The 23,231-nt window shown below is 36.1% G+C and overlaps 1 protein-coding gene across 3 annotated transcripts in view; it reads left to right on the top strand.

The window, feature by feature from the left end:
- LOC145259675 (regulating synaptic membrane exocytosis protein 2-like) overlaps positions 1–23,231 on the top strand; it is a 602,608-nt gene that overhangs the window by 222,491 nt on the left and 356,886 nt on the right. For 2 of the 3 annotated variants that reach the window (XM_080117339.1, XM_080117347.1), the window contains exon 2: positions 5,322–5,494. In XM_080117339.1, coding sequence (XP_079973465.1) covers positions 5,474–5,494 — 21 coding nt within the window. In that variant the 5' untranslated portion in view covers positions 5,322–5,473. Of the gene's footprint in view, positions 1–5,321; positions 5,495–23,231 lie in introns of those variants that run through there. The other variant, XM_080117356.1, reaches the window with a different exon arrangement.

Below are 23,231 nucleotides of genomic sequence, written 5' to 3'. Positions count from 1 at the left end.
CCTCTCTGGTCTTTCAAATATGTCCGGTCTCCTATAGGAATCTGTAATATCAGATTAAAAAGAAATTTACTAATATTGAAAATACATTTAAACTGATTATAAAATTAAAAAATTATTTTACATGTAAAATAAAATGGGAAAATGGCTTTGAATATTTAATTTTACTGTGGAAATTCATTTTTTTAACATTTACATAATTTAGATATTAAGTTGTCCCTTTCACAATAAATTCCAAAATAAAAATGGAAAATAACTTACTTTCTGTTTTAAAGGATAAGTGTACATGATGTGTTTTGTCTGGCAATTTTGTTTCTTGCATTTGACATTAATATTGTCACAACTTAAAACTGGCATGTTGCACGAACATAATGAGACATCAAACAATGTATCCAACTTTTCCTTCCAGAATTTCGTTTGCACAGCAGGTAGACGATTACTATTTATTTGCTTTGTCTTCTGAAAACATAGATTTTTCACCTTGTTCACAACACTAATTCCATTTAGCAAAGGCAAACGAGGGTTAATAGCCTTCCAAATATTTATCACATCCTTTGCTATTAATTTAGAAATACTAAAACAAGAAAGGTGAGGATAAGTGTTTATTAAAAAATAGCTGTACTGGATTATTTATCGAAAGGTTAGTGGCTTAGTTTCATCCAATGGTGATGGTAAACCTGAAAATTTAATTGCACCTTTACTTCGAGTAGAAACCGGTGCTTTTTCCAGGTATTTTTTAAATTAAAATATCTGTAAAATGAATATATATATAACACAAAGATGTTTAAAAAATGGAAATAATTTCGAAATTCATTAAATCTAATGTTTTACTTACTAAATAACAGTAAAATGCAGTTTAGTTTAAAACCTAACTCGTAAACCGGCTTTTCACTAAAAGAAATCCACTAAATTTTAAAATATAAATGAATTACAATAATTATAAAAAGTTTTAAATATTTTAATAGAAAGTCTACTTTGTTAAATATATAAATTCGTGTGAATTCGAAGGATTCAAAATATAAACAAACCGAATACTAGCAGGATATATTTACTACTGGTGAATGACGAAAAAATATCCAGTAAATAAAACGACGTTTAATAAGTCGTCATTATATATATTTTATTATTATTATCATATATTTTAATATATTTCATTTTTGTTTTAAGTCATTTTATTTAATATGATATGAAAATAAATAATAAACTTAAAAATATCAATTATTTAATAGATTTTTTTTCATTAAATCTCGGTTTTAATATTATGGATACATATTTCCGGTGTTACCGACATTACGAGTAAAATCGCAAATTATGATGTCTTTAAATTCAATTAAGCAAATAAATACAACATTTTGGGAAAAAAATATTTTGTGGGGTAATTTCTGGTTTTACATGGTTTAAAAGAGAGTCGTCAACCTATTAGGTCCTGAACTGTCATCTAGACTTCAGCCTCTGTCCCATCGACGAGATGTTGCATCCCTCTGCCTGTTCTACAAATACTTTAATGGTGAATGCTCTGACGAACTGCAAACACTTGTACCTCCTCGACGTAAATACCCCGACAAACCCGACAAGCTAGTAAGTCTCAACCCTTTACAGTAGAGATCCCTAGGTGCAAGAAAGCCTTTTACTCCAATAGTTTCTTCTCCAGAACTGCAGGTCTTTGAAACTCCCTTCCGGGATTCTGCTTTCCCAACTGTACTGATATGCAGAAGTTCAAGTGTAATGTGAACAAACATCTTTCTACTCATCTCCCTTCATAATACCCCTGCAAATTAAGTCCCTGATAGTAGCCCCCTGCTTCAAAGTGGCACTGTGCCTTGTTTGGGGTGAAAATTGAATTAAAAAAACAATTGCAACTTTCCTCGGATTATTCTTTTTGTAGTTCCAAAATCGACCTACCCTAATATATATATATATATATATATATATATATATATATATATATATATATATATATATATATATATATATATAGGGTAGGTCGATTTTGGAACTACAAAAAGAATAATCCGAGGAAAGTTGCGAAACAGTACTGTATGTGGATGACATATATATATATATATATATATATATATATATATATATATATATATATATATATACACGGCATAATCACGATGAGCCTGGCCAGTACTAGATTTATGATTATTTGGAAAGACTTTGCGCTGTATGTACCGCGCTGTCGTAGACATTTCCAGGTTGGTGCTTGGGAGGCGCATTAACTCATTGGGAGAGATGCACCCCAGTCTTCATTGAGGCATGCATGTAGAAGAAGGAAAACTTTGATGTAAATACCTACGATTTACTGTATGCTTGTCTTGTGGTAGCTATTGCACCGACAAAGATGAGAAGTAATACCAAAAAGTGTGGATGGGTCTACACAAAATCTTCACTACTATAAAAAAAATCATCTGTGTGGATACTCGACCAACTTAGTTGTTGTGGCGGAACCTTATACACCGTGAGGAGAGTCCATTTTCATCAATAAACATAGAGAGAGGGAAAGAGACAGAGGATAGATAGATAGATAGATAGATAGATAGATATCATAAATATAAAGCAATATATATATATCAGTTATATATTTAATTTTTATATATGTTTAAATAAAATTATAATAAATGCAAAAAATTTTTTTAAGTAAATAACGTAAACTCGTATAAATCTGTGTTTTTTGTTTGCATTGATATTCTAATTAAAAATCCTTTTTCTATTTATTTAAAAAGAAAATACAACTTTGTTATATATTGGTTGTGGAATTGCCTACACTTGCAAAAAATGCATATTCTTTTAAACATACATTTTAATTAATTCCCTATTAGTTTTTTTCGGTTTTCTTTATATTGGATGATCATCTCTAGTTAACTATTACGTTAATTATATTCATGCAGATATTCTACATGATTGATACTCGTGTAATATTTGCGTAAAATGGTTATAGTAAACACAAAACTCTTTCCATGTATATTTATGTATGCGTATATATTTTGCTTTAAAAGTTTTGCCTACCAAACTCCTCCAACATCTTTGGGTCTACAGACATGAAATTTAATATATAAGGTATTCGAACCCATGCTAAACTTTTAGGCCGGGGAAATCAGTACAAATGTATTAAAATTAAATTAATGGAATTTGCCTGGTGAAGTTCAACCGACGGTATTACGAATATGCACGCATAACATAATAGCTGTTGGTTCATATTTTTTTCTTTTAGCTGACACTTGACATAGATTACTCCGGATTACCATCTTATTACATAAACGATCACGCTCGACATTTACAAATATGGCTGATCTCTCTGCACGACGCAACGGATACAAAAATAAATTAATTCGAAACAACCACATTAATCTCCCATTATCAGTACTGATACACTAACATTTACATATGTACACAGTAAATATTCGAAGCAACACAAAATACCCTGAAAATAAAATACATTACATTTACATTTAACCGTGTTTACCTTTTACGCTTTCCGAGCAGCGATGGTTTCTGGCCCTCTTGCAGTTTAGATAAATAACAGAAATTGTTTTTTATTAAATAATTTTTCGAAAAATACAGACTTTCTTTATTACATGAATTTTATTAAATACAGAAACAAACAAATAAAAATAATTAAAATGATATTGTTCTCGGATACATATTAATATACGAGGGCCTACCTGACTCGATATTTTTCCGAATAGAAAAATATTTGAAAACCAAAACATTTATTGAGTAACAATGTATATAATCGTAAAACATTTATTTAAAAGTCTGCGTAAGAAAATGTAATTTTAATTCACCAATTTTGTACGGAAAGCAACATTGGATTTTCATGAAATAAAATTGTTTTTCTTTTTTTTTTCGAGCAAATGAATGAAAGATTTTACGAATTTAATAACTTTGGATTTTTTGCGATACTTTTTTGGAATTAAAGTAAAATTGTGAACGAAAACTCTGTGTAAGTTCTTTGATCGAGAAGCGCCATTTTAAAAATAATTATATTTTCTATAATAATAATTATTAGTTAAATATAATTAAACAATAATTACATTCTTTAACAATCATTTAATTTTTTAAAAATCCTTTACAGTAATTACGCCATTTTCAATAGCTAAGAAAATGAAATTCTTACAGGCGGTGTGCCGTCGACTATGTCCCCGTATATTCCTGATATTTTGGTTTATCGAAACGGCAAGAGGGCCTGTTTTTCTTTCCACTGCGCTTTATTATGGGCCGTTCCATTTTTATTTGTAAATATTTTGATTTTCTTAACAACAAAGAGTTCTACACCTCCTACCAAAAATACACTGAACCCTATATTTCGTGCATGTTCGCTACATAATTATTTATTTTAGAAACACGAACCCTTCTTTTTGTGTTTACCTATTACGCTTTCCGAGCGGCAATGTTAACCTTCTGCTGGGTTTTATTACGGGCCGTTCAATTTTTTTTTTGTATTTTTTATAACACCAAACAGTTCTACACCCCCTAAAAGAAAAACAAAATTACTAACCCTAACCCTGAACCATATATTTACTGCATGTACGCTACATACTTGCTTATTCTAATAAGGCTACCCCTTCTTTGTGTGTGTGCGTTTTATGCTTTCCAAGCAAAGATGTTTACCTTCTACTGTGCTTTCTTACGAGCCGTTACATTTTATATATGTTTAGTTTTTTTTTCATAGCATCAGACAGTTCTATATCTATCTCCCCCAAATACCATATCATGAACCCAAAATTTGCTGCATGTTCACTATACACTTACTTATTCCACAAACGCTACCCCTCCTTAATATGTTTGCTTTTACACGAATTGTACATTTTTTTAGAAGAAAAAATGATTTTTAATCTTACCGCCAACTTTCCTTAAAAATTACGAATTTTATACGTTTACCTCTATGCTGATTAAGAAAATCTTAATTTTATTTGACGAATACAAGTACTCCACGGCATATGGCGTATTCTAAAAGAATACTTGGTTAGTTTCCTTTTTGAAGGCGTTGGTAAATAAGAAATTAAATAGAACACCTTTATAAAAAAAAATCCCAAACGTTAATAACAACTAAATGGACCTGTCCTGCTTTAAAAGTACCACCATGCGGCGTAAGAAGAAAAAAGAATCTTGACAAGGGCGAGTTTCTTCGCCGAAATATATCGAAAAAGATTATTTTAAAATTGTTTATTATTTTTTGCGTTGTATGACTTACAAACGTATTTTATATATGGGTTCTTTTTGATATTATATTATATTATATTATATTATATTATATTGACTGATTACATAGATGATAAAAAATTAATATGTGTTTTTTTTTATTTTTTAATATCCAGGTGGATTACAGATGGATTATTTATTCATAAATGAATTCTTAAAGAGTCCGAATTTAAAAACAGGATGGAACCATTCCTCAAAATGACGTTAAGTCACCCTTGTAGAGAACATAACAATTTTCTCCGTTCTTCCTTAATGGTAAACCTCAAGAATGGCATCGTTTGTTAAAAAAGTGAGTATTTTTTAAAACTATTTTTTTAAACACGTTCACGCATTTTTATTAAAATATATGTCGCTCGGTGACGTTAAAGATGTTTTTTTAATAAACTTTAATATTTTCAAATCTACAGGGTTAAGCTTTCTAAAAAAAAATAGTGCGTTAAATTGAGACAATAATTACGTATGTACACCTTTGATGGGATTTCTAATAATACGGTTCTTATACGATTCTTCATATTTTCTGTTCTCGTTCAATGAAGACATATTTTTTGTAGGCACTACATAATTAAAATCTTTGTCAGAGAGTCCCTTTTGGTGGAGCTGGATTTTTCTCGCGTTAAAAAGCAATTCTGTTTTTAACACTTACCTCCAGAGAAGGGAAATGAATAAGACAACACAAGAATGTATTAGTTTGATTTTTCGGACTTTTCTTCTCAGTTTTAATATTATTCTCAAAACTTTTCAGCAGATATAACCTCAGACCTAATTCAGGTGTTTTGCCGAACTCGCCAATTTTCTGCCGAACTCAGGAATCTGTATGGACCTTCGAATGAAACCCCTTATTTAACTCCCGGAGGTAACACGCTCCATGATCGGATAGAAGCCTTAAGTAATTCACGGTTGTATTTTTAGTGTCGCTCCCACTAAGGATTGAACCTTCAACCTCCAGAAGAGTGTAACTTACAATTGAATTTTTACTGTACATAATCCGTTATGCCGTTAGTCCTTGCGGGTTCCGAGTTAGACATGATACATTTTTAAAAGGTCAGAGGTTACATCGGTCGAAGCATTTTGAAAATAACACTTAAGATGAGAACAGTAATCCGAATAATCCAAATAATACAATTTATCCATCCTCATCTCAAAAGTTCACAAACATAGCACGAATGTTACTGCATTTATTAAAATCAAAGAGAACGGGAGATAAGGAGAGAGGAGCAACTATGACCATACGACGGCTGTTAACATCAACGAAAATGAACAGAGAGAGAAAGAGAGAGAGAGAGAGGGAAAGAGAAAAAGAGAGAGAGCATCTGGCTCAACCTACTACTACTGCGTGCCAGCAAAGCACAGTCGCTGTTAATTGGTAATCGGACCGACAAGTACACTGCTGCGAAACGTCTCAATAAAAGTTTAGCGATCTACAAGACGCTGATAGGAATTTTTTACGGCTAGACGACAATGATTTTCTCGACCGTAACAGTGCAGATTGATTCAAGTGTTTTCAAATTTTATAAAATGCGATTTTCTTTTGTTTGTCACGTTTCAACGCTAAGGATAAATCAGATGGCCGGACCTTATTATAGAGTAGCAAGACGACTCTACATTGTCCGGGGCTATAAAATAGCTAACAAGGAGTTAAATAGTGTGCATAAAGTTTTTTATAGTGAGGATAAAACTTCTATCTCTTTCCATCTTTCTATACACGTTTCTTTATTTCTCTTTCTTTCCTTCTCCCTATTTTTTACCGTTCTCCTTAACCCCCCCCCCTCTCTCTCCCTCTCTCTCTCTCTCTCTCTCTTCTACATCCAACCAATTCTTTTCACTTGTCTTAATGTAAAAAAATAATAATAATTCATTTACCAGAGCTATCCCTTTTAATTATAATACTGTAATCTTACATTTATTACTCTTGTATAACCCAACGTGCCCCACTTGGGGAGGTACGCCGATGAGTTCGTTTTAGACCTTCCAGTCACGGAACGCCCAAAAGTTCAATAGTTATTCTGGTCACCCAGAACAATTCTGACAACACGAAAATTTGGCTTTAAGCGTCTAGACGGGGATAGGGTTTAATAAAGGATTCTGGTTATTCTGTTTCAACAAGAAAAGTTCGCCGAACCAGGGGGACAGGTGCGGCCCACGCCACGTTGTGTTTGTTGTTATTGATCCGCGGGTCACAATCCTTTCTCCGGCGTCGAGGTAGGCACTCATCTCTTGATAGATGGTTCCTGAAAATGAACTCAAGTTGATCATCCGGTCTGGCGGCAATGCAAACTCCGCAGAAGTAATCACTAAAAAAATCTCCAGTAGTGGGTTTTCATTTTTATAAAAGAGACTATACGACTACAAAGTTCTAATACCACTGTACAAAGATAAAATTATAAGCAGCCAAAATCAACTCACTTCACCCATACTTCCGGATTTCATTTTCGTATATCATAAATGTCTATAGTTTGAAAGCTACGGTTATGTGAATTAGACTTTATTTCCTTCGTTTCTTCTTGTGTTATCACCAATAGTCTGCAAAGGTGGATGTGGCTGGTAGCCTTTGTTGTGGTAATATTAAATGAGAAATTATCAGCGGCGGGGTTTGTTCACAACCCACAAATCTATTTCTTTTTGTTTGGGCAAAATACGATATGTGACGAAAATATTGAGCTTGCGAACGAGAAAAAGAGAGAGAAATTGTCATCGGTATGTTCAGGTCAAGGGCTCTTCAATTCTCATCAATCCAACTGCTCTACCGCTCTCAACTCTGACTAAATATCGCTCGTGCATAAGCTTATATATCTGGGGTGTGAGTAGGGAATAAAGCTTCCATGATCTAAACTAGCCAATCAGGGGCCGTTACGACACATTCTCTTCTCTTCTGATTGGCTCTGTGCCTAATCACGTATCGAAGTAAATTTCCATCGAATTTGTATCCACGCCGACTGTCCTTGGGAGTTGACCTCAGGACCAGATACTGCTTCTAAAATTTAGTCAAAACACTATTCATACTATTCTCTCGAAATCAACTTTTTTCGCAAAACAATATTATTAAATCTATATATCTATAAAAGTGAACGTGTCTGTATATCTGTCTGTGTGTCTGTCTGTGTACATTTCCCTAAACAATAACTCTATCAAATTTTAGTCTACAGACTCGAAATTTGATATACAGGGTACTGAGATTTGGAAAAATTTATGTGATCGGTTTTCGGACAGAAATTTGGCTTTTAAGGGGTCAATGTTCAACGATTTGATCTTTGCGAACTCTACCAAACTCCTCCGACAATTATCGGTCTAAACACTTGGAATTTTAGATATAGATTCCTTGGACATGGATCTAGCTTAATAATATGATTTGAACTCAGAAAATAAATATTAAGGGGGTCATAATAGGGGTCAAATTTTTTTAAAAATTAACCGTTTTTTTTTCTTTTGCTCAGCATACACCTCCAAACACCCGGGCAACGCCGGGTACCCATGCTAGTATTATTATAAATCCAAAATTCGCTAACTGAAGCTATTTTCCCTCGGTTTGGTTGCATCATCGACCAAATAAAATAGAATAAATTAATTAGTTCAGCAAGGCAATCGATTATTGACCGGGATTGTTCACATAATTTTATTATACCATCTCATATCATACTTAGCTTATAACTGTTATTAATGTGAAATCCGACCACCACCGGTGGTTGGGTGACACTTGAACAACGCGTTCGGTTAATTTCGTCTCCTAATCCACTTTCATGTTGATATGAATAGAAATGATGTTGATAATGAAAAGAGTTATATATATATATATATATATATATATATATATATATATATATATATTAGACATTAAGAGGAGATTATAGATAGATATATAAATAACCGTTCACATACACCTTTCACGATAAAGCTAGAACCCAGAATTAGATAGAATCGAGCAATTGCCTCGACAACGGATAACGCCAGACCTCAAGTGGGTTTCGATGTACTGCATCTCATCAGCGACGTGCTCCGACATAGGCGCTAATCCAGGTCGTCGCACGCATGAAGTGTGCAATACTGACGACCTAACTATATGGGCCACGGCGTAATCTATTGGCTATGCCTCGATTTTTAAATTCTTATATTTTTTTAATCCAGTTCTACATTTTACGATGTTACAAGCAACGCGTCATATACAACTAAAATAGTTACTGCTGGTATGCAGACGGTAGATATCACATCTACAAACATTAACTGAAATTAGCCGACTCCTCAGACAGATATATATATATATATATATATATATATATATATATATATATATATATATATCATACACTGTACCTTGCCAATATTGCCATCATAGATACGTTGGCCAAACCTAGCGTAAATTAGAAAAAAGGGCTCAATGAAAATAAAAGAGATAGAAGAAATAGCATTATTCTCTCATTCATTACAGCATAATCATACCTATGACTTTAACAATCAAAAATAGTTAAATTTATTTCAAATAAACCGCGCAGAGACTTCTTGAATCAGCGCTTATCACAAATTCAAGCACAATTAAACAACGTGGAAGTTTCTATAATGTAGCGCAATTAATCAGTAAACTTCTATTAAAAGAACATAATTTATTTGTAAACACAGGTTAACCATCTCACACCCTAGAAACACCGACTATAATAATTAATACATATAATCTCAATCAATAAATTACACAACAAAAACACACTCATTTCATTTTAGCTATACACCTATATTTGAATTTTAACGGACATATCTTTTCCAGAAAGAATATTAACTGCGTCATATCTTTTAAATATATTAACGGCTATATGACGTTGTTAAAAATCTATCTCTCTTTAACAACGCAACCCCCCCACCTTTTGAATTTCCAACGTCATTTTCCGTTTCTGAAATGGAACAGCGCCACATTTTTTCACAAGAAAATGTTGAAATATTTGTACTGGTATTTTTGCTTTCTTAATTTCAGTTATCCAGAGGAGGTTTCGAAATAAAGACCAAATGTTGATGAACACATAACGCTGTTTGTTCCTTTTTATTTCTCTATTTCGTCGGAATACTATTTCCATTATTCTCATCATATATATATATGTATATATATATATATATATGTGTGTGTGTGTGTGTGTGTGTGCATGCGGTATGTATGTGTAGATATCTTGAAGACAAAAGTAAAGTGATTATATGCAGTAATATAATTCATGAAGTATGCTTTTCCTAGTCAGAAAGCAAGTATAATTTTTTTGCTGAATATTTTCCCTAATTAGCTGGGGTAGTCAGCGTGTTGTTGGCAGAGTCACTTTTTCAAATAGATCAATATATTTAATGCTGAACATTAAGCATTATTATCGCTTGTCTCTAGCGAAAAGTGTTAAAGAAGGCTGCCTAAAACAAACGCTTGTGGATTTAAATCAAGACTATTTCTACATGAACACGCTCGCCTTAGACGATTTACATATATGCGCTTGTATTCACCCCATGGCACAGTCAAACGCTTACATGTTTACTAATACTGGAGTGATATAGTGCGTGTACATGTAACCTGTCATTCGCACGTTTATTTTTTATTTTTTTTGCTATCAAAGTCACCGGTCATCAAAGCTACGCGCCTAAGATAAGAGTTATGAGACGGAAAAGAATGCCAGCCGAAAAGATGAAGAAAACTATGTGAGTACTAACATCGAACAATAGTATGAACAGCTTTTGATTATTTTTTACTGGTTATTTTCAGTACTTGAAAATGACAGTCATGAACAACTAAAGGACATGGATATACAAACGGATAACCTCATCCACGCAAGAAAACCAGATATCATACTAGTTAACAAGAAGGAAAATACCTGTCAGGGTGTAGATTTTTCTGTCCCAGCAGACCACAAAGATCAAGGAGCCGGAGAAGCGGAGCAAATACACTGAGCTAGCCAGAGAGCTCAAAGGAACATGGTAGATGAAAAAAATCAGGATAACACCACTAATAGTAGGAGCACTAGTAACAATACCGAAAATTTGAAAAGAGAATGGGAGAAACGGAATCAGAGGGATGGATGATAAGATACAACGGATATCAGTAATGAAAACTGCTAAAATATGCAGGAAATCTCTTGAAAGTCGCGATTGATACACATCAACTACAGACACAAACTGGACACCCAGAAAATGTTACAAAGGAGCATCATATTGAATAGAAAAAACTGAATTTTGTGTGTATGTGTATCACCAAAAACTGACACCACACCAAACGAGAAGGGTCAGAGAGGATGGAAAGACCGAGGGGAGAAAGCACTTGCCAGACTTCCGTTGGACGGGTGTAAAGGGGGTTAGGACTTTGGGGATGCTTTTTGCCATCCAAATTTCAACGAAGACCAATGGTCGCCGCTAATGAAAAATCAATAGTAAGTGGCTGCATCGATAACGCAAATGTATCTGCAATAGTAGTCGACAGATATAGAGAGTACTAGAAATCTGGGCAGACTTGTTGTCACTAAAACTCCAGAGAATGCCACAAGTTATTCTCAAAAAGAAATCTTTGAGGATGGCCTAGTGAGTAAATTATAATAATTATTATAATAATAAAGGAAAAATCCTCTATGCAAATATAAAGTTTATGTATAAATGGAAGAGGCTAAATCTCAATATCGTATACTACTTAAAAGAGAAAAATACAGACACACAAATATTCCATTCTTCTTCTTCTTCTTCTTCTTCTTCTTCTTATTCTTCTTCTTCTTCTTATTATTATTATTATTATTATTATTAATTCATGGTTAAACAAGGAATTGTCTTTCACATGTTTGGATGTTTTATATTTCTGTTTTGTGTACATTTTACCTGTCGTCAACAACATCAGCAGCGGAGTTTTTAAAAATAGCAGGGGCGGAGGGAAGAAGCATTTCTAACTGAAATTAGAATTCAAAACTTGAATTCACGGTTAAACGAGGAATTGTCTTTCACATGTTTGGATGTTTTATGTTTCTGTTTTTGTGTACATTTTTCTGGCCAAAACCAACATCGGAGTTAAAAAAAAAAGAAACAAAGTAAGCTTTTCTAACTGAAATTATAATCATTATTACTATTATTGTCATTGTTCTTCTACTTATTATTATTATTATCATTATTATTATTATTATTATTTTTATTATTATCATTATCATTATTATTATCATTATTATCATTATCATTATTATTATTATTATTATCATTATTATTATTATTATTAAAAAAAGTACTTTATTGGTTATTACTATTATCACTAATACTGTTACTAGTAGTAGTGGTGGTGGTGGTGGTGGTGGTGGTAGTAGTGGTGATATGTTTTTATTTATTACTGTAGCTGAAATGGAAGGTGTAGTTTTTGCTGTCATTGCTATTGTTGTTTTTGCTGTTAATATTATTGCTACCGATATTAGTGTTGCCATTATCATTGTAGATTTTATTTCTATCGTTGTTGGTGGTGGTAATGGAAATAGTGGTGGCGATGAAGGGAAACGCTCGGGAGGGGATCTTTGACCTTGGTGAGGAACTCTCCTAGAGATAATGTCTCGATAAAACTATCGGTGGTGGTGTAACCTTAAGTTCACTAACCCCATTTATGGGAGAATGTCAAATCAAAATATTGAAAATAACGACGTGAATGAGGCTAGAACATCTTGTGATGGTCTCAAGTCAGGTAGGTGTCCCACTGGTCAACAGGGTGGGTCCTATCGTCATCATACAACTGTTCGAAATTCTGAGGATGTGGCTGGATATAGGGGGAGTGAGAATTGCCAGAGAGGGTCCCAAGACACGAAGAGAGTTGGAACAAGAAATGTAAAAAAAAAACGTGGACGGATGAGGAAAGAAGAGTACTGTGGGAATGCTTTATAAGAATTGGAAGTACCAAATCTGGTGGATATATCCGAAAAGTGAAGGAAGAATGAGAATCGAGAGGAGGAGGAGGAGCTGAAAAAGGTAGGAGGACATCCAATCTTCCCAAGAATTACCCACAAAGCCCGTCTGTTTACGGTATCGAACGGCTTTGTGAGGTTCACGAATACTTGATAAAATGGCATCTGTTGTTCAATACATTTTCCTGCAGCTTCATTGCAGTAAATATCATATCAACAGTGTACCTACCCTTAGTAAAACTGCATTGCGCCTCAGGAATGATTAACGGACAGATATTTTCGATGGGCCTATTCAACAAGACTCTCGCCAGCACCTTCTCTGTTGATTCAAGAATCGATATCTTATGGTGTTAATTGCCGTCAGATTTTGCTCCTTTCTCCTTGAAGAGAGAAACTAATAGGTCATTTATCCAATCCTGTGGTACTGGTGAACCACGCCAAGACTTTTTTATCAGTATATGTAATGCATTGGCTACATGCATCTCTCCATATTGAAGCAGTTCAATGGGAATGCAGACTGGTACCTTACCAGTCCTTATCTTCTCCATAGCACAGACAACCTCATCTAGTGATGGTAATTTATCCATGTGATGACGAATGCCAAGTTGAGGCAGGTCGCCAATGACATTTTCATCAACAGTTGATGGGTTGAAAAACAAATCAGCAAAGTGTTCCATCCATCATTTTTCTGATTTTATCTGGATATTTGGTAAGAGTTAACCTATCTTTCGACAGTAAAGGTACAAAAGAAGCTGGCTTTGGGTCAAAAACCTGTCTTTGAAGACTATATAGATCTTTGGTGTCTTTCCGGTCGTAAATAGATTGAACTTTTGCAAATATTTTATTTTATTTATTTTTGCCACTTTGGTGTAGGGGGCTACTATCAGGTGCAACAACTACTGGGGTACTATGTAGGGATTTGGGCAGCAAGATGTCGGTTCACGTTACATTTGAATTCTGCACGTCAGTACTGTTGGGGAAGCAGGGACCTGGAATGGAATTCCAGAGTCTAGCGGTTCTGGGGAAGAAACTATTGGAGTAAAAAGATCTTTTACATCTAGGGATCTCTACAGTGTGGGGGTGGGATTTAGTAGCCTGTCGGGTTTGTCGAGGGTGCTCACATCGTGGGGGCACAAGTGATTGCAGTTCGTCAGAGCATTCACCACTAAAATACTTGTAGAAAAGGCAGAGGGATGCAACGTTTCGTCGATGGGACAGAGGCTGAAGCTTAGATTCCAGTTCAGGGCCTATCAGGTTTGCGACTCTCTTTTGAACCTTGTCAAGGAGCGAGAGACTAGTAGCAGATGCACCAGCCCAGATGTGACAGCATTACTCCATACATGGGCGAATGGTGGCCTTATAGAGGTACAGGATACTTTCGGGTGTTAGTAGTTTTCTAGCACGGTAGAGAGAGCCCACCTTTCTTGCAGCGGCCCTGACAATGCCTTCAATGTAATTGTTCCAACTCATGTTTCCTGTGAACGTTAGGCCAAGGAGTTTGAAAGATGTACTCTCAGATAAAGAGTCGTTGGCCATTGCTATAGGTGGTAGAGAGGGTTTCTTGTAATTATTGAATGAAACTAGTTTAGTTTTGGCAGCATTGAACGCGACCAACCACTTTTGTCCCCATTCCACCACAGATTGGAGGTCTTCCTCTAGTGTTTCTGCCATTTCTTTAGAAATGTGTTCATTCGTCTTCCTGTCGTGCCTGCCATAGAGTGTAGTGTCATCAGCATACATACCAATCTCAGAGGCAATTTTGTCGGGGAGGTCATTTATGAATATCAGGAAAAATAGAGGTCCAAGGATAGAACCCTGGGGCACCCCCGCATTTATATCATATTGTTTAGATGTACGACCGTCGAGGATAACCTGGATTTTTCTCTTATCTAATAAGGATTTAATTATGTTAAGTATTTTACCAGTGATACCGTATGATCTAATTTTCCTGAGGAGACCCTCATGCCATACCCTGTCCAAAGCCTTAGATATATCTAGAGCTACCGCTCTGCCCTCCCCCGCTTTGTCCAGTGAATGGTATATACGTTCAGCGATCACAGTTAGGATGTCTGCTGTGGAACGGGCTTGTCTAAATCCATATTGTTTGTCAGTCAGAAGTTTAGCATCTGTAAGGTGATGCACTAGAGCATGGTTAATTAAGGTCTCAAATATTTTGGCAAAAAGTGGGAGGAGGCTAATGGGGCGATAATTTGATGGGTCAGTCCTTTCGCCAGAATTCTTGAATACTGGTACAACAGAAGCAGTTTTCCAACAGCCCGGAAAGCAAGATTCATTAAGGCATTTGTTGTAGAGTTTGGAGAGAACTGGAGCTACTTCGGCTGAGCACTTTTTTAATAGCACAGCGGGGATAAGATCGGGTCCACATGCTTTTGAAGTGTCAAGGTTTTTTATGATAACATGCACCTGAGCAGAGGTGATTTTCAGATCGTCTAACGTGGCGTCTGTCCGCATAGGAAAGTCAGGTAGGGGTGGTTGGAAGGGTCCAGTGTGGAGTTGGAGGCAAACCGACCGGCAAGCATGTTAGCCTTGTCGGTTGAGACAAGGAGACAACCTCGTGATTGTTGGTTAGTGGGGGAATTGTTGATTGCCCATTATTTACTACACGGTTGTAGATTTTTAAGAAGTCTCGAGTTCCTAGGTTTTATGCTTCGATACGCTTTTTAGTGGTTTCCGTAAATTCCCTCTTAGCTGTCGCTATTTCTTTCTTAACGTTATTTCTAGCTTCTATATACTTCAGTCTGTTTGAACTGGACTTATGTCGGTTAAACCTACGGTATACATGCTGCTTTTGAGCAATGGCAGTTGCACAAGTCGACATAAACCATTGGGGAGAATGGGGCTTACTATAAAATTTCCGCATGGGAATATGCGCTTCGATTGCAGTTTTGAACCAGTCAGTGGTCTCGTTTGCACACTGTTCAGCAGGGAGAGAAAAAATATTTCTCCATGGGGCATCTCTGATTAGTTCCCTGATGGCTTCCCAGTCAGCCTTATTATAATATCTCGTTGTTTTGAGCACTGGCTCTTCAGTTTTGGCTCTAGAGTTTAGGGCGATTTCAATCATTATCACTGCATGATCAGCGTTCCCGAGTGGGCTGTGGGCCTTCGTTATGCAGTCATCGGGAACTGTGGTCAAAAAATGATCTAGAAGTAATGCGTATTGTTCTTCCTGGTCAGAGAAACGGGTTGGAAATGTAACAATTTGTGATAGAGAGTGAGATATAGTGATGCTATGAGTTGTGCTGCCCGCTGCATCTGTGTGAGTAGAGAATCCAAGCCAGTTTTTGTGGTGGACATTAAAGTCACAAAATACATGTATTTGTGCGCTAGTGTCGAGGGAGAGTGCCGTGTCTATGCTGTCAGAGACTTTGTTTATTATGGCGCAGTCCCGAGTCGAGGGAGAGCGGCAGAGAAAATAATAGTAGCTAATATTATGTTGCATGTTTAGTCTAAAGCACATAAAGGTTTGATCATGTTTCTAGGTTTGTTTCTCTAGTCAGGGGGAGGGTATTACGAATGTAAACTCCAAGTCCGTGCATGTGTCTGTCAGAGTCCTTACGGCAGAATGGGAGATATCCAGGCATGTTAAAGTGGTTAGAGGGGATGGAGGAGTGTAGGTTAGTCTCACTTAGTGCTAAGATATCCGGGGTATTTGTTAAGAGAAATGCTTTAACATCAGCTAAATTAGTTCTAAGCCCACGGATATTTGTGAATGCGAGCCTCAAGGGAGGAGGCAAGTTAATTTGTTTTTCTCTAAGCCTGGTTTAAGCTTATTTTTAGATTGTACTGTCGTCATATTTTTTTTAAAGAGTTTCTGTTTAGGTAAGGGGGAGCTAAACAGGAGGTTATGCAGAGCATCAGACATGCATCACAAGTAGACCATCAGCTGACCTTTCTCCAATTAGGATTGTGGCCTCGGGAAAGCCCACTGGGGATGAGTGCAGGGTCATTGCACTACAAACAACCCGATATTATTCAACTGTTGATGGAGCAGCCGCTCTAAGCGCTACCAAAAAGTTAGGGCACCTGTACTACCAGTCGGGAACAGCAGCCAGGAACTGTCAATCCGGTACCCTCAACCCATTAGAAGAAGGTCAACCCAATCTAATTGCTCAGGCATATCTCATACTCAAGCACTCCCAAATGTTCAGTTTTAGGGGTGGGGTGTGCTGGGAATGGGGAAAAACGGCGTTCGTTGCCCTAGCCAGGAAACAAGATCTACCGCTGGGTGTTTCTGTCGAATCACTGAGATAGTGTCTCTGCGCTTGACTAATAGGCAAAGAAGGAGTATGGAAGCCGGGCGATAGACAGAACCTATCTACTCCTTAAGCAATTTAGGTTTGCAAACCGGTGAATTTTTTTGAGTCACCAGGTCTAGGAAGGTTGTCATCCAAGACTGAAGAGGCCCCCTCCCCTTTGGTTTAGTTTCAGAGTTTTCCTTCTCCTAGGATGATCTGGGAAGACCTACTGGGTCCGTCAGCACTGAGAGGGTTTTCTCCGCGCCTAGGTTCTAATCCAGGTATTTCTGCGACCCCGCGTGGTTAGTTAGTGTTACTGGGTTAGTTTGTGGGGGTTATATCTCTGCTGATTAGTTACACTCCTCAAAGTGATTTAGGGACATTGCTATTTAATTGTTAATGGATAAAGGGGGTGAGTGGAGTTCATGCAGTGTAAGCATCTATGATTGTAAGAAGGCTTGTTAGGGAGGAGATAATGTGGTTTTAGTCTTACCCTTTTTATTTATTTTATTTGTGTTAGCTTAGGTCTAGGATAATGTTACAGTATAAATAGGTATTAAGAATTGAGCTACGAGTTGTGCCCAAACTATTTTAGATGATAGGAGGGTTAAGATGTAAGTGTAATATAGTATGGATAAGACAGAAAGTTTTGAGTCATGCGTAATTAGGTGAATAGATATATGGGCAGGTTTTCAGTAGGTGCGAATAGAGTTGAAGTTGTAGGTATTTTCAAATAAGAGTCATGGGATATTTTGCATAACAAGGAGTGTCGTTTCAATAACGTATTAATCGTTGCAAAACTCTCGAGGAGACAGTTATGTAATGCAGATCGCTTTGCTTCTGAGTACTTTGGCTGTTAAATAATTGCCTCTGAGTACTTAGGCTGTTAAATCCCTTACTGGATAGGAATGAGCTGTAATGCATGCCTTAGAGGTAGAAATGCATAGATGTTTAGTGATGGCTATTAAAACAGTTTGCATGTGAGGGTTAGGGGCTGGAAGTTAGCGATTCCACTACAAATGCGGTGCAATGTGGGAGTTTAGTAGCGGATAGATGGGAAGGAGTAGATTGTTAGCATTCGAGAGAAAAGGGGTTATTTATATACAGATAGATTTCCATTAGGATTTTTGAGTTACAGGTAAGGTTTAGTTTGAAGGAAGGGAGGATTTTTTTTTTGCATGCAGGTAAGACAAACGCAATCGTCTTGGAGATTTCGTAGCTAGCTATTAGGTTTTTTCCTCCCAGTTATAGGAACAACTAGTTCATTGGGATTCGGAATTGTAGTCATTAGGGTCAGGCAGAGTGTTGCATCTACTCAGAAAATTATCCCTAGTATCACAGCTAAGATTATGTATATTGCAGTTACAAATATAGTGATAGTTAAATTATAAGCCAAGTTCAGTGGTTTGGTATGGATATCATGGAGGACACTTTAATACAAGCAAGCGTACGGTGATTGCAGATATTAAGTATACTACTTAAATAAAGTTCTTCTGTCTTCTATAGTAGAAAGAAAGATAAATCCTCGCTACTGTTCGGTATTCTTGCATAGCCTATTCGTTTTTCGAGTCGAGTTCTAACCACAAGCGGCTCGCATGGAAGTAAAGAGTTAAAGACAATTTATACGCATATGTAATTAAAATGCATTAAATAAATAAATTTAAAGAGAAGGTATAAACAGTTGGTAAAAAGCTAAAAAAAAAAAAATAAATAAATAAAAAAATAAAAATAGAAAACGGCACGCATGGAAGCAAAGAGTTAAAGACAATATATGCGCATATAGTTAAAATACATTAAATAAATAAAGTTTAAAAAAGGCAGTTGCCATTTTGGTAAGATTAGGATTGATTAATTTCACTTAGCTTAATTTCTTTGGCCATCTACATTTGACGCGTCTGCCAGCGAGCGTAACCATGTTCTAGGTGAGAGGGTAGGTGGGGGCTTCACTTCCTTTCCCGGATTTTGTATATATTTATAGAGAGCGCACATGTGTATGATAATTTTACTTTTTTTTCTTTTTTTTTTTTAGGTTATAGTTCTGTCTTCTAAAATAGAAAAAACGATAAATCCTCACTCTGTTCGGTATTCTTGCCTAGACTATTCGTTTTTCGAGTCGAGTTCTAACCACAAACAAATATATTGAACCACCACACATTCTTCATTCTCCTGAGCTCTCTCTCTCTCTCTCTGAAATCACCTTATGCTCCTTGTATTTTCTTTCGACGACTGTTCTGCTTTTTAGATTTTCATTCAAAAGTGTTTCATGAAGGACCTTTTATTCCTCCAAAAAAGCCTTTATCTCTAGATCATTGTCATCAAACTTTGTGTACAGACTTATTCAGAACAAGTGTCTCCACTCCAGAAGTATATACCTGATCTTTAAAAGTTCCCAGGCGTAAACAAACTAAACTGTGCTTAGTTTTTCCTCCAAAGCCATGAAAATTGCAGGATCTCTTAGTTTGGAGATATCAAAATGTTTTGAAACCCTAACTCATGACATTCGAATCTTTGTACGAATGCAGAGTTTAAATTTTCCACGTACCAACTTGTGATCAATGTCACAGTCAGCACTACATCAGACGCGCACATTTTTTTTTACAGAGAAGTCACCATTTATCAACGCCAGGAGGCCACTCGGGGCTAAGGGTTATGGAGTGTACAGTAGTCAATGGGAAAATATTTTAATCGTTAGTAATGGGTATTTGGTAAATTGAAGTACTTAAGGGGACGGTTCATCAAAAATTGCTTATGGTGGATTTGAAGACAACCAAGTTGTAGTCAGGAAAATGAAAGAGAGTTCCACAGGCGCGCACTTCTAAGAAAGAAGCTTTGTTCATGGAATCTACGTTTTGATTTAGGCACAGATAAAGAGTGGGAAAATTATTGACAGTGGTTTCAGCTAGACGGGTGTTTTTCATGAAAGATTGGCGAAAGGGAACCAGAGATTGGAGTTCAGACGAACACTTTCCATAGAAATAACGATAAAGCAGAGACAGGCTCGCAACCTCTCTTCTGTAGTAAATAGGTTGCAGAGAAGAGAAATAGGCACCCCCCCACTAAGCTACGAAGTCTATTTTGAACCCTGTCCAGGCGGGATAAGCTGCTTCTAGCAGCTCTTGTCCAGATATGGCAACAATACTCCATCCTTGGACGTACTTGGCTTTTATATAGATAGAGAATTGCATCAGCAGAGAGATATCTACTGGAGCGGTGGAAGGATCCCCCATTTTTCCAGCGATTTTGGCAACAGGTTTGATGTACATGTTCTATTTCAGATCGTGAGTAAAGATCAAGTCTAAAAGCTTTTCAAAACATGAAGCCTCCCCAAGACGAGAGCCATTCATTTCAATTGATGCCAGATGGGGATCAGAGCGTTGATGATGTAAAGATAGGAGCTTGGTATAAAATGTATTAAAAATAACTAGCCACCTATTCCCCCCCCATTGCACCACGCGCCCAAGATTAGACGAGAGAGAATCAGAGAGAACTTGGTCATTTACAACCTTTGGTGTGTTGCCATAGATGGTCGTCAGCATAAATGTTAACGAATGATCTAAGTATGTGTTTTGGGAGATCATCGATGTAGATCAGGAAGAGAGTTGGGCCCAGGATTGACCCCTGAGGGATTCCAGCATTGCACATGCCTCTCATGTCACTTTTACGTGTGAGTGTAAAGTTGATCATATGCCCATGTTTTGATCGAAGGTGTGTCCATGTGGCTTTAAGCTTGCGCTTTTGACGAAAGAATGTATTAGACACAGCAAGATTAAATTCTGAACAAAGCTGCAGTGGAAGTAAACACTTAGTGTTAACTTTGCCGATGCCAAGTGCATCCCATATGCCATGTTCCATTTGAAATCACCAGGGACAATCAGCTTCTCAATTGGTACAGCTGCAATTACTTGTTTCTGTTGTTCTTGCTGTAGTGAATCGCTGTTAGCCGCAGTAAGCTAAACAGCTTGGTTCCGATAGGCAATTTTTAGTGCACTTTTCTAGCCGACTTCCATACATATAAATAAAGCTGCCCAGTTACAAAAATCGCCGCCGGAAAATGCCTTAATCATAACATCATAACGACGTTAAGAAATTATTCTTGCCGCCTATGTGTGAAATCATGACGATGTGCTCCCAACCGATAACGTCTGCACATGTCGCCATGCCTTCCTCGCCATTGGACTTTTAAAAGTGGTTAGAAAAGAATGATCTAGAACCATTGGGATATCTGTACTTCGATGGATTTAAGTAGCAGAAGCTTGTACGACACGAATACCAATCACTAAATCTGCACAAATATGACCCAATGATAAGCTAAAAAAAGCAAGATGATTAGTAAATGCGTGGATCACAGGTTTTAGTTCATGCGTATATACATATATACATATGTCTCATGCGTATATACATATATATATATGTATATATTCATATATATATGTATATATATGTGTGTATATATATATATATATATATATATATATATATATATATATATATATATTTGTGGATATGGCTGAGTGAAAGTTCCTGGTTGGTGTTCGGGGTCGCATTTATACCACTAGGAGTGATGGGTTCTGGGGTCACTGTTGTGACATCCATCTAGGAGACGGAACCTCTGAACTAAAACGTGCGATATTCATATATATTTACATACATATACCACTTTTTTTAGCAATTTTATATATACATAGATATACCACCTTTTATATACTTATATATATATATATATATATATATATACCACCTTTTGTAGCAATTTTAAAAGTTCGAAATCTCGGCGATTATTGATCAGAATTAACAGAAGGCTCGTTGGAAAGCTAATGACCTGAATTGTGTAGTGGGCTATGTGACATTTGCTCTTAAGATTGCCCATCATTATTTTAAAAAAATGGGTTCACTTTTCTATATTGATCTAACGTAAAATGAGCACTCACTTCATGGCCACGTTTTTGGCGCGTGTTATTTAATTTTTTTTTTAGGTGTGGTGTTTATTATGGCCTGGTAGACAAACAGAAAACTTACCTAAAAAAAAACCTTGTTTTCTATGGGTTTTCGGATGTGCTGAAAACAAATATCACATTTTTTTCGCAAATAATTATTTTTCTATGTATTAATCAAAAATATGCTCGCTTACGCGTACAACAATGGCCACCACGTATAATATAAAGAATTACGTTGCTTAATACCCAGAAAAATACTTATTTGCTGAAATTTTAAATGCGATATTCGTTTTAATCACACGTGAAAAGCTAGAGAAAACAATTTTTAAGGTAGCTTTTGTGTTGGTCTACCAGACCACAATTACCAACAAATAAAAACCACCCCTAAATATATAACGGACGCCCCCCCCAAAGATGGCTATAAAGTGGGTTTTTATTTTGCCTTAACTAATACAGAAAAGTGATCCCCCACTTTTAAAACAATAATTTTGTCATATCTTGGAAACTTATCGTTTCCTAGCATTTTAACTGTTATTTTCGTGTTCAACCCCATTGAAAACTTTTTTTTTTTTAAGGATTTTTATGGGTGGAAAGATACTGCACCTTTAGCAATATTTCAATCAGAATCATTAGTTTTCCTAGTTTTGCATATGAATTACAAAATATTTAATATTTCCCCAACACCTCTGGCCTTGATGGAGGGGAGACTAAAACTTGCTGCGATGGTTTCAAATGAGCTTAAATAACAACAAGGGAGACTTGATTCGAAATATTTCTCATATTGTATATATATATCTTTTAGAAATAGAGTACGAGTATGAATATCCCCAGTATCAAATAATCCTGTGTGTTCAATATTAAGATCTATACTGGGGTTGCAAACTCAACGGAATAAAAATTTGCAAATTGTTCTCAAAACTAATCCATCTCATCCCAAAATGTTAGCTTTCGTGATTTTTAGAGAA

Source organism: Euprymna scolopes, chromosome 3, assembly GCF_053919585.1.
Source record: "Euprymna scolopes isolate OS-2025 chromosome 3, ASM5391958v1, whole genome shotgun sequence".
Classification (NCBI taxonomy): Eukaryota; Metazoa; Mollusca; class Cephalopoda; order Sepiida; family Sepiolidae; genus Euprymna; species Euprymna scolopes.
Note: the sequence above shows the minus strand (reverse complement) of the source record. Positions and strands in the feature narration are given on the sequence as shown.